Raw genomic sequence first — 13,731 nt, 5'->3', positions numbered from 1 at the left:
TTTAGCGACCCACAAAAAAAGATAGTTATTAAGAGAGTTTTTAAGGTGTTTAACACTTACCCCAAAGCTGGGGACTTATTATAATTTAATTGCGAGATGCAAAAAAAAATTATAACTAGTAAATTAGGCTTGTTACTTAGAGGTAGAATTTGAAGAAGATTATGGTTATTATTTGTAATAAGAGGCGTTGAGTAGAGTTTAAAAATGCTGTCTAAATTCTTTAATGATATCTTTTATGTTTTACGATTTATTAATAGTAAATAATCGAGTTGTTGCTTTAGTTTTGAATTTACGAATTTTATCCCAGAACTTCTGAGGATTTGTAGTTCGAAGATTTTTAATATTTATAGTTTTTTTGTGGATTTTTTTATTGTGAGCTGCTTTAACCGCTTTACGGAAGTTAGTGCGTGCAAGGGTGTAACTTTTGTATTCAACGCACTCTTGTGTTTTATTATAATTAGATTTTTGCCATTGTTTGTAGTTAAATATAAGATTTTCTTTACATTTTGTAAGGTCCATTGTCAACCACGATTTGTAATATTTACCGATTTTGTGTTGTTTAAAACACATGCATATTTTGGAATATGATTATATTTATGCAATATGCTATTTATAACGGTTGATAGATTAGTTTGTGTAACGACGATACTTGTTGCGATTGGTAAATGATTTCTAAAATAAAAATGCGAAGGGGGCATAACTTTGGTATTTATAAAAGATAAGGATGACTCTTTTAAAGCTGCGATGTGATTGATATACGATGGGTTAGAGAGAGCTTTATGTTGATAGGTGTATGTTGAACCAGCGCCACTGATTATATCGATTAAAGAGAGCTTATTTGATTTAATCATATCCCGAAGCAGTTTATGATTCTCAGAATTGTAAACTGCTTCGGGATATGATTGAAAATCTCCAATAATAATACATTCATTTACATTTTCATAGTATTTTATGACAGACGTAATTAGGTTTAATTGTTGCATGTACTTTGAAAGGGATTCCTCGTTGTTTCGACATAATGTTAGATAAATACCGATAAAGAGTAGATTTTGACACTTTTGTTTACCGTTAATAGCGAAAATATTTTCATCTTCATAAATTATGTGAGGAGATAATAGAACATCTTCTTTAACAATAAATGCGTTTCCTCCAAACGGTCTTCCATATGCCTTTTTTGTCGGCAATGCTATGTATTTTAGCTATAGAAATTCTGGAGACAATTTTATTTTCTATATAAATTTCACATAAATTAAAAAACTAGTCTACAGAAATTCTATAGAATTCGATTATTTCTATACAGATTCTGTAGAAATAAAATAATTTTATAGAAATTCTATAGAACTTTTTGTCCTGGATTAGTTGTGAAGCTTTGATTGTTTATCGCTGTCACATAACTTTTATGCATGAGTAAATAAGCTCTGCTACAGATATAGGTAAGTTATTTTGTTTCTCTTTAATATTTATAAGTAACTTAGTTTAAGCACTATTTATTAGTCAAAAAAAGTCAATTAATTGCTTTCCTTCATGGCAAGGAAAATTAATATTTTTAAACAGGCAGTCCGAGAAAAGGTTATGGGGGCAAGATGGTGAGCTCGTCATCTCCCTCCGTTTATCGGAATTTATCAAACTAATTATGTATATGATCCAGGATCTGTTGTGTTGGATTAATTAAGTATTAGTTAACTATTGTGCCGCAATTTAAGAAGGAGAGCAACTACCGCGAAGAAGACTCGATTGCAATCAAATAAATATAATTACGAAAATTCTATTTATACAAAAATCAGATTAAATTAGTAACGAAATTCAGATTGAATTAGACATTGCAGCGCCAGAATAAAAAGTTGTGAGTAACCGGCAATTTTTACCGAAAAACCAATGGATGATCAGAGAATTGCTCAATTTAAGAAAGTTTATGACGAATTTAGGCTCAAAAGTTAGTAGAAGAAGAGATGATTTAAAGCTTCTTTTAATTAAAAAAAAAAGAATATAAAAAAACTATCCATAGCCAAAAAATAACTTCTTTAGGCAACAGCTGATACATTGTAAAGGGGACAGTAAGTAAACTAGGATTATTCTAAACAATGCGCTTCATAGATCTGCTAAAGGTAATTATTTGATAAAAATTGAAAAAAATTCCTGTTTGAATGCTTTGCTTGAGCTTAGACCAAACAATTTTAATTACTCCAAACATCTTCCATTCCACGATGTTACATGGTATTTAAAGTCAGTATCTTATGAATTAATTACAAAAATTGTTAATAGTCTTGCTCCAAAAAGTAGTTGTGGTTTTGATTTAATAAGTAATAAGTTAATTAAACATTGCTTATCAGGTTGGACTCATTTTTTAACAAAAATGGTAAATGATTCTATTAGTACTGGATGTGTCCCACAAGAATTAAAACTAGCTGTGATAAAATGTGTTTATAAAAAAGGAAATAAAACCGTTATTTAGAATTACAGGCCAATAAGAATATGGCGAGCATTATCAGAAATATTTGAAAAAACTGTTATATATCAAATTGAGAAAAATCTTGATGCTCAAAAAAATTTGTGCTGGTGAAAAAACTTTAAAACGGATCTCTCATATTTAAGAAACAGAAGGCAGTCAGTTGTTATTGGAAGTTATACATCAAAAGAAAGAGTAGTAAATTTGAATGTTGGTCAAGGAACATAAATGAATCGTTTACTTTTATATTTATGACCTACCAGGTGCAACAGAATTATACACTATCTTTTTTGCTAATGATACAACAATGATTGCAAAGACTGACTCTATTGAACAGTAACTGGAAATATGTTTCAGGGGATTAGAAAAAATAAGTAATTGGTTTTTAGCAAATGGACTATCACTTAATTCTGAAAAAATCAGAAAGAATGACATTTGGTAGCGCAAAAAATATAGAAATAACGTTACAAGGGCTTAAGGTTACCCAATGTGGAAAAAATTATAAAGAAAAAAGTGTTAGTATTTTTGGTATTCTTTGGGAGGACAAAATGAAATGGCATCACCTTATAGTAAAAACATCAAAATAGATAAGTAAAAGCATCTACCTATTTAAAAATTTTAATAAACTAATGCCCAGTAAATCTAAAGTTGTTTTATACAATGCTTTAATTAGAAGCCATTTAATGTATGGTGTTGAAAAATGGGGAAACAGTGAATCAAAAAAAAAAAAATTATGCAACTTAAATGTTTACAAAAGAAAGCTCTACGGATTATTGGTCTCAACAAGGTATACACAAGACCAGTCCTAAAAAAATGGAACCTGTTATCGTTCAATCTTACCAAGAGTATCAAATGGCTATTAGAATCCATGGAAGCATGGAAGATATGTATTGAGTTAGCACCATCATCTTTAATTAATGATTATAGCTGGGTTAACATTGATTAATTTTTGAGAGTTAACCAAAGAATAGCCCTACCCTAACTATAAGAGTTGCGTGTTGGCAAAGCAAGCCACTAACAAAATTGCAATTGAAGTTAATGGATTGAAAGAAACAGATTTGCTTTAAAGCGTAAAAAAATTTAAAAAGCAAACAAACAAAAAACTTTTGCCCTCTTAATATGGCTTCAAAATATCACAATATCGGTTGTGCTGAATGTCGATTATTAAATTTTGTTTCATTCTTTCAATACAACTTTAAAATTCCGGGAATAAGGAAGATACCTTTCATTAGGTATTATCCCCTTTCAGTTTTTAAGTTAAATTTACCTTTTTATTCTAAATTTTTATAATTACTTAAGAAATTATTAATAAATAAATAAATTAGCTTGTTAAATGCTGCACAAGTTTTTAACCTTTACAACTTAAAAATTTTTTTTTACTCTTGACGTCAGCGATTAAATGGCTTATTTTTTTTTGAATCTAAAAAATAGTGCCTAAAACTTATTTTTGATATTAAATTCTTGATATTAAAGTACTAAAACCTAATACCTTGTAAATCAGGTTTGTTAAGCTTAGCACTAGCAACATGGTTTTCAGGTAGCTTGGTTAGCAAGTAGCTCATATGTTCTATACACATTTTTTAGGAATGTTGTTTGTTTGGCTAACTCAGAAAAGTCAAGTCGGTGCTTTTGTAAAGGTATCTAGCAACTAAGGCAGATAGCTATTTTATCTTTAGATTTCAAGGATATTTTTCCTCCCAGTGGGTAATTAAACTGCCAGTGGGTAAGCGAAATTTTGGAACAAAAATCAAACTTTGATGTTTGACACTTTTTGTACTTTTGGTATGAACCACATTTTAGATCAAAAGTTATATTGAAAACCAAAACTTTGTTTTTAAATTTCAGTTTAGATTATTTGTTGTAAACAAAATGGAAAAACTTTTATTTTCAACATTAAATTTATGAAGAAAAAAAATTAAAATATTTCAACAATTTCCAACTTGTTTAAAACTTGTACAAAGTTGCAAAAAATTTGAAAAAATAATAAAAATTTAAAATTTACATCTTAAATATGACTGTTCTTGACAGGTACCATGGACCCCTTTTTTTGCGACATGACGCATTAACTACTCTGACTTTTAAAATTCTAATCAATAAATACTGCAAATGCACCTCGCATACAAAAAAGTAAAAACTGCTTTTAACAATTGTTTAATAGTTTAAAACGCCAATTTTGTATTTATTGGCCTCAATATTTAATTGATTTTTATCAGTTTGTCAAGCTCCAAGTTTGACGAATATCATGTTTGTATCAGTAAACATTTATCTGAAGCGGGCTTGGGGTCAAATAGAATTTGTATTTATATTAAGTAATAATAAGCTAAATATCGTTTTTGTATTCGTGTTGTATTTGATTAAAAACTTCTTAAATATTTGTATTTGCATATGATTGAAATGCATTTGTAATTCCATAAACAAAGTTGACCGGTGTTTTTTTTGGGGAAAAACCAAGAGATTCGTTGTTTTTTCATTTTTAAAACTAAAATAATTTAAAAAATTTGGTTTTTAATTATATTTGTTAAAAGAGACTTGTTTTCATTCTTTTATTCAGTACACCATTCTATAAGTATTGTCTTAAAAATATCTTTTTATTTTTTCCTAACCTAAAATATTTGTACTTGGATTTGTATTTGGAAAATGCTAATTACATATATTTTATTTCAATTTGCATTTGGGAAGTTAAAATTAAAGTATTTGTATTTGATCAAATGTATTTGAGTCCAACCCTGATTAGAAGATTTATGAAACAACCGAAGATTGGAGTAATGGTGCTGTTAATGTTAAAGTAATCATCAAGCTCCACCCATTAGAAGATTATTAGATGCCACCGCGTAAAACTCAAAATATAAATGCGTTTTCAAACTATTGTCTTAAGAAATATGTCTTTTAAGTCTGAGCATAAAAAATAATAATAAGACATGCTCGAACTCTGTGGATTTAAAACTATAGATTTAAAAACACTACTACAACACCTAAAAAATTTTGACAAAAAAAAAGTCCTTTTTTTGACAACTATTTAAAACATAATATAATATTTTCTAGTCTATGGTTTTATCATAAATTTGTATATTTTTGCTCGCATACCGAAACTTATTGCCGTAGTAAATAACTTAGTTCTTTGCACCGGTAGATCTAATTTAATTTTTGCAATAGCAGATATAATAGAACACAAAGCAGATAAAAGAACAAAAAAATGCAACAGAGAAAATCTAATTCCGTCAGAGAAAAAAAAGCTATTTAAAACACTTTTTCAACTTTACCTAAACAAATAAAGAAATCCAATAAGTAAAGAAATTGATAATTTATGACGCATACATCATAAATGAGTCAATGTTGTAACACGAATGACGCAAACTTTTCAAAGAATACGTTTTTAAAATATGAGACATCGCATTTTCTTAAATTATATTAACATAGCTTTTTTTTTTAATTTTTTATCTAATTCATTAATCTTTGTTTATTATTTTAGAAGTTTTAGTATCCCGATATTACTTTCTTAGTAATGACATGTAACGGTTTTAAATGAACTAAATTATAACCTAAATTAACGTAGTATGAGAACTTACCTCAGTAGTAGTAGAGAACTTACATCACTTAGTAGTAGTAGGGTAGAATGAGTACTTACCTCACTTATCTCTACAATATTTATGGGTTGTTAATTATAATCGGCACGGAAATTTAAAAAGAAATATATATATATATATACATAAATACATACATTTATATATATATATATATATATATATATATATATATATATATATATATATATATATATATTTCACACAAATTATTTGCAGTATTTACTGCTGTATTAACTAATTGGTTAAAGTTATTGTTATAAAATACATTTAGTTGGTCACCAAAAAAGTTAAAGCAGTCTGATAGTCGTTAACTTGAATCGTCACTCGTTACAAACGTGATGATCTCCAAAGAATTTTTTCTTAATCGAACATTTAATATTAGGTTTAGCTGATTTTCCACTCTTCATGACTTTTGTCGCAAGACTCTTCAACATCTTAACACGTTAACAACTTTGCACGCCATATGGTATCATATATAAGTTTTCGTTTTTTCTAATTTAGAAAATGTAATTTACGTCATATTTAATATAACTCTTTGAAAAAGACATTAAAGATGAAATTTTAGTTTTTTCCATTTATGTTAGATTATAAACTGCGTAACAATATGAGATGATAGAATTAGACGGCTCCTTCGGGATTTTCATTGTTTTTTTTTATCATTGAGTATTAAATCGAGCTTAATTAAACCGTATGAATGGTTACATTTTTCTTGCATAAATAATTTTTAATTTTATGAAAGTTTTGTAAACCAAGTCAAGTCCGAATTATGTAATAGACTTTTTTTTTAAAAAAAGACAAAAGCAGTTTTATTGTAAACGGACATTTTAACTATTCGACGAGCGCTTTTAATTAAAACTTTTTAGAACTTTTAGTTCAAAAAGGTATGAAACATCGGTGATACTTGATTAGTTGATAGAAATGGTTCTGTTAGTGAATGTAACTTTTCAATGCGAAACCACGGTGAATCATCGTCTTTTTTGGTTAAATCATTCACTGTTTGTTCTTTTTTCTGCTTCATGCGCCTGTTTTGAAACCAAATTTTAATTTGGGATTCACTAAGCTCAAGATTTTGTGCAAATTCAACACGACGATCACGACTCAAGTATTTGTTGTACTTGAACTCTTTTTCTAGCTCAATTATTTTGCTATGTCCGAAAGAGCACCGTTTTCTAAAGGCATCATTAGATTGGTTGTCGTTCGACTGGCTGTCATTCGACTGGCTGTCGTTCGACTGGCTATCATTTGACTGATATTCTCCTTTGTATTCCTTTAAATCGTCTAATACTATTAATTCAGTTGTAAATTTTTTTTCTGCCGCAACATCTGTAAACAAAAAGTTTATATACATATAGCAATTTTATTAAGAAAAGCAGTAAACTTCATAAAATAAAAGCATAAGCATTTTATACGTAATATGTAATATTATTACGCATAGCATTTAATGCATGGTATATAACTTTAATATTTTTTTAAAAAAAAGATTTAACTGGTAACTTAACTTGATATACATAAATAAAAATTTTTAATACATATTAAAACACACAGAAAAAAGTACTTTAAAATCTTACTTTTTAATAAAGCGTTATCTTTTGTGTTTTTATATAGCTGATAATGTTCAAAATGTTTTCTTCGTGCTTTGTTATATGGAGTTTCCTGTTTAAATAACTCCAAAGGTCGTCTGTAATTTTCATCAATGTTTTGATTGTAAGGTGCTGTATAATTTGTTATTTTACTTGCATTTTGTTGAAACCATATTGGTGTTTTGTTATTTAGTTGAGATTTTGCAATTGTTGGTCTATTTGGAAAGTATTCTAAAGTATGGGAATAACTGCGTTCACTGCGCGTGGTTTTACATGAATTGTTTGTCGTTAAAATTGGACTATGATTATAAATCTTTGGTGCAAACGGAATATCTCCGCTGAGTGAATACATCACCTTAGTAGTTATGCGTATGTTCAGGAAGCGAAAACTTAACTATTTACATCTTCATTTTTTTTAATTATAAGCTCAAAGCACCACCACGTGATTTATAAAAACAATTTATGTCACTTAACAAGATTACTCGGCTTATCAGTGGTTTGTTAAGCCTGAAAATCCTTTATGTAAAGTTTTAAGAAATCTCAGAAACGTTTTGTGTTTTAATTACAAGAAACTCTTATCTTGTTAAGGAGACGCTATTCAGTTTTAATAGTGTTAAAACATGTCTGTCAATCTCAACATATTTATTACATGAAAATTAAGGTGTGCATATTTTGAGAAACTATAAAGAATAAGCCATGTATACATATTTTAAGATATAAGTTACACTTGGGTCCTATCCTATAAAACATTTGCAATATTGTAAATTTACAATGTAACTATGATTTTACATATTGTAAAATATTACATTATTATTATTTACATTACAATATTATTCAAGTGGTATAAAATTGTAGCTTATATAATTGTAAAGCTTTACTCGAAAAAATTGGAATCAAATTTTTATAGGACTGCATAATTTTTACAATTCCAAATTGTAGCTACATTGAGAAAACTTTCATTGTAAATTTTTTCTTTAAAATCGTAATGCACCATAAAATTGACCTTATTGTAACCATAAAGGCATAAAAATACTCTCACATTTTTAATTGATTGAGTAGTTTTTTTTTTAATGGTTAATCTACAGTTGCTAAAGTTTTATTTATTTGGTTACTAGATATATTTATTTTGTTATAGAGATATGTATAACAACTCCTTAACTACCAAATGCTTATAAAGCACCAAAATTTAAATTTAGTTTTTTTGATAGTTAAATTGAGTTTTTTGTTTTTGAAAATATTACTACTTTCCAAAAAAGATTAAAGCAAAAATTGTATCGTTTATAGACAGTGCACCAGAGCACACTGTACCAAATTCAAAACAAGTAGTTCATAGAATAAATAGAATTTTTTTGTTTGTTGGCAGAGCGAAACAACAGTCACATCAAAACAACAAAGTAATAGTTGAAAAATGTTATTAAAGGTAATTTTGTTTTACAAATTCGGAAAAAAGGTTTGCGAATATCTCGTTTAATGCAGTGTAATATATTTCAAACATTCCTGATGAATTTAATTTCCCATTCTGTATATTATTAGAAATTTAGAAATATCTAGTTCAGAATTTAACATCTAGGCCTGCAAAATAAATTCAATACCAGAATATATTATTAACTTATAAAAAGATGACATGCAAATAATACGTGACAAATCTCACGTAACGCAAAACATCAGCTAATGTTGTTTAAACAAATATGCAACTGTAAAACTCGAATATGTTCGGTTTCAATATTCTGTTCAAAGAAGAAATAATACGAAATTGTATTGTAAAACTTTTTTATTTTGCAATTATAAATAATATTTAAGAATGGTTAGATAAAAGAAGTTCCGCGAACAATTAGTATACTAATTGGTGCACGATAGTGTACTATAACATCTTTACCACATTTCAACTTTCCCAAATTATACCTCTTATTAATGTTTAATAAAACATTAATTAAAAACTTTTTTTGAAATTTTTTTTATTTTACGTTATAATATTTTTGAAGTTTTTTTATTTAATATTATTCTTCATCAATGGACTCCAAACGCTTTTTTTCAGAATAGGGTCACGTAAAGCAAAGTATTCTTTTAAAAGGCCAAAACTAAAAGTAAATGAGACTTGGTCCACTGAAGCAGCCTAAGTTTTTTAAACTTTATTTACTAAAAAATCAAGAAACTAAACTATTGGGATTTTTTCGCAGTTTTAAAGTACAGGGTCAGTTAACTTAAGACTGACCCTGTACTTTAAAACGTCTAAGTCCGTATTTTTATTTTTAGAAAATCTATATATTCATAAAGCTGTTGTATGTCGGGAATAGAAATCTTCATTAAAAATAATTAAGTTTTTGACTTTTCTCTACAGTTTTGACCGATTTGTAAAAAAAATTATTAAAGTAAGTTCATATATGGAAACTTATAAATGAGAAAAATAAATTATAGTTTTGACGGATTTGTAAAAGAAATTATTAAAGTAAGTTCATATATGGAAACTTATAAATGAGAAAAATAAATTATAGTTTTGACGGATTTGTAAAAGAAATTATTAAAGTAAGTTCATATATGGAAACTTATAAATGAGAAAAATAAATTATAGTATATTTTTTTCATATTTTTTACATTCAGTTGCAACATTTTTTTATTAAACTTCACTCGATTGCTCAATTATCAGAGCTTGGTAATTTATAAAAACACGATGGAACTCTCCATTTGATAGCCGAGTTGCGAAACTGCTCTCAGCAACTAGACTAAGATCGCTAACAAAAATAAAAATCAAAGCGCTACTGTCTTCAAAGTTAGCAAAAGTGTTGTTTTTTTTTTTTTTTTTTTTTGCCATATAAATTTATTAAAGTCGTAAAGCATAATATAAATACAAATAGCAGGGGCAAGAAGAAGACATAATTGGTCTTATCACCAAGCCCCTAAATTGGTCTTATCACCAAGCCCCCTGTTTAGTCACACAGTTTTTTTACTTACTGAAAATTAAGTAAAAGGAAAATGAAGTTGTGGTGTTATCAAATTAATCTAAAATGCGCGATTCGATTAAAAGATTTTGAACCTAGGCGCGTGCGTTTTAGGAGAAAGGCGTCTATGATGGCATAGCGCCTATGATGGCATACCGGTCATATTTCCATTAAAATTGGTTTTGGTAAAAAAATGATTAGACCTACATGACTATACTGACTTAACATTAGTTTTAGTGAAAAAACGTCCCTTGTGCACAAATATTGTTTTTATAATCAACAAAAATCGATTTTGGGATGTGCTGTTGTAGTTTTATTTCCTTCATATATTTAAGATTGTGATTTTACTATTAACTGTGCAGAAATGAAATTTTCATCTATTTTATATTCAAGTTTTGTGCATTTAGTGGAATAGTTACTTTAATTTTATCTTTTGAACAAAGCAGACACAGCTTGTTTTAATGAAAATGATGACTTTTACCCATGATGGCATACTGACGAGTTGGGGGTGTTGAAATATTGACAATTTGGGAAAACCTTTTTTTTTATAAGAAAAACTTATTTTTAAGTAAAGTTAAAAGAAAGCGATGCACCAAAATTTTTTTTTGGTCCAAAAAATACGTAAAACGCAATATATCCTATGCGCATGCGCAAAATTTTACAATGCTGGTATGTAGCATGAAATGGTAAATTAAGATGGTTTCGAGTAATTTCTGGCTTTTCTGATGGAAGACTCTAAGGTTAAATAAAATTATTAAGTTACCCTCGATCCTATCTAGCCCCATCCTCCCCTATGCCATCATAGGAGCAGTGGTTGCCTATGATGGCATACTTGTGCTTTTTTTTACAATAAGAATAACTTATAAAAAAAATAAAACTGATGAAAACTCCCAGGGTAATTATTGTTCTAGATGTAACAAGGAATGTATCCATATCAAAACTTTTATTATTTGTCTTCAGGATACTGAATAATGAAACTTCAAAGTTAAGTATGCCATCATAGGCGCCTTTCCCCTATATCAAATGTCTACAACTAACCAGGGGCGGATATAGCAATTTTAGTACTTAAGATAGCTAACTTTCAGATATGGAGTTAGCTTTCTCCAAACGTGAGAGCACCGAGTTGATAATATACTTTTTTATTATTCTCAACTATTTATATTCATTAATGTTAATATTAATTTATAAATTTTAAATTTTATTGAATAATCTCTTAGCGTTCAGAAATTATGACTATATAAAATTAAATCCCTTTAATTTGAGCGGGTTAAGGAGGTTACAAACCTTAACTTTACTCTAGACGTTTGCATTATCTCATTGAGTTTCATTTTTGTACAAAGATTGATTTTTGAAAACAATTTAATTAGCAGGTTTCTTTTATTGAAAAAAAATTATAACAATAAACAGTTAAATTTAACTGTATTTGTAATGTAAAATTCAATGTTACAGTTTAATTATATGTTCATTTATATAAATTTTATGAAATAAAAATTAGATTTTAGATATGAAAAAGTTGATTGTTAAATATAAAAAAAAAGGTTTAGTAGCGGACCAGATGCAGACTAGTGATGCTAATTTTAATATTTGAAAAAGTTGCGGATAAGCTGGAGCGGTTTCTGGTTGCTTAAGAAGTGGAAGGTAGCGGTAATGCTTTTGAATATTTGGTAGCAATGCCTTCTCGGTCATTTACTAGTAAAATGAATATAAAACTATAAACAAAATTAAAAAGTAATTTAAAAAAAATTATTACTATTATTATTATTTTTTTTTTTTTGCTTTGATTTTCCCACTTTGAAATTATCCTATTTTCCATTTGCGTCCAAGTTTGTGTTCTTATTAATTTTTAGCTCTGTGGTTTTAGTATATTTTTTATTAAGTGGTATCTAAACCTTTTTGCTAAACTGGTAACTAAACTTATTTTTCAAAAATAATATCGATAATTGTACTTTAATATATGATATTGCTACAAATAATTTTGTTGGTAGCTTTTCTTTCTTAATTAGAAATGCACATGTATGTTACAAAGTATGTTTTTATATGTATTTAACTAGCTAAATGCTGCCATTCTTGTTACCAGTTTTAAGATATGTTATGAATAAATTCTTAAATAATATTTAGATTACAAAAACAAACCACAATGGTTGTATAAAAAATTAGGCAAATAATTGTCACAAAGTAAATAAGGATGGAGAAAATTTTCAATAAAAAAGAAAACAAAAAAAAAAAAAAAACGTTGGTAAATTTTTTTAATTAAAAGGTACTTATATCATCATTCTTAGTTTTAGTCGCATAACTGTCTTCATCTAAACCAATTTGATTGTCCTTGTAAAGATTCAAATCATTCAGTGTTATAATGTTATTATTTAATGATTCAACTTGTAATCTTTTTTTATTAACATAAATAAATTGCTCTAATCAGTTTGTAATTCTAATTAGAAGTTGATTACGTCATTATTCTCATTGTAAGTCTAGTAATTTTCCGATGCCAATTTTAAAAGTAATTTAATTTTTAGTCCGTTTCAAGCCCTATTGTGCAATCGGCTTATTTTACTCTTAAAAGAATCACAGTTGGAGCTCACAGCAGGCATATCAATTTTTTCTAATGACAGTATTATGAAAAAGGTTTAGTAACTCCAAAATAATCACGAAAATACTGAAATACAAATATCATGGTAATAAAGTCATGGGCCACACCCATTTTAATGGGTGTGGTTAAATGGTCGGATCGTCTTCAGAAATAATAACTTTTGTTTTTTATGCTATAAACAAAGCGACAGCACAGTGACGCCAAATTAATAAAAACTGCGACAAAAATACAAAAATGTGTTTTAAATTTTCAACTTTTTTCATTTTTGTGTATGTTACTTACAGTTTGCATTTTTTATAGAAAGTTTTTCTTGCCCGCGTTTACTGTCGTTTGGTGAAAATTACTTGAAAAAAGATAATATAGGTCGCCAAAATAACTATTGCACTACAAAAAATGAACTGGTACATTTTGCTCATTGACTTGTCATATGTATGTTCATATTAATTAGAGAAGTACCGGGTACGATACCAGATCGGATAAAAAAATTTCAATACCCAGCATAATCAGCCAGATTATGCAGGGTATTGAAATATATATATATATTTTATATATATATATATATATATATTTTATATACATATATATATATATATATATA

General features: G+C 27.7%; 1 protein-coding gene across 1 annotated transcript; it reads right to left on the bottom strand.

The window, feature by feature from the left end:
* Positions 1–6,248: 6,248 nt before the first annotated feature.
* Positions 6,249–8,039, bottom strand: LOC100197809 (homeobox protein Hox-D10-like). Its single transcript, XM_065808907.1, has 2 exons — positions 7,599–8,039; positions 6,249–7,353 (listed from the first exon to the last, which is right to left on the bottom strand). The coding sequence occupies exons 1-2, from the start codon at positions 7,960–7,962 to the stop codon at positions 6,899–6,901; spliced, it is 819 nt and encodes a 272-aa protein (XP_065664979.1). The 5' UTR covers positions 7,963–8,039; the 3' UTR covers positions 6,249–6,898.
* Between the last annotated feature and the right edge of the window lie 5,692 nt (positions 8,040–13,731).

The sequence above is a fragment of the Hydra vulgaris genome, chromosome 11 (assembly GCF_038396675.1).
Source record: "Hydra vulgaris chromosome 11, alternate assembly HydraT2T_AEP".
Lineage (NCBI taxonomy): Eukaryota > Metazoa > Cnidaria > Hydrozoa > Anthoathecata > Hydridae > Hydra > Hydra vulgaris.
Note: the sequence above shows the minus strand (reverse complement) of the source record. Positions and strands in the feature narration are given on the sequence as shown.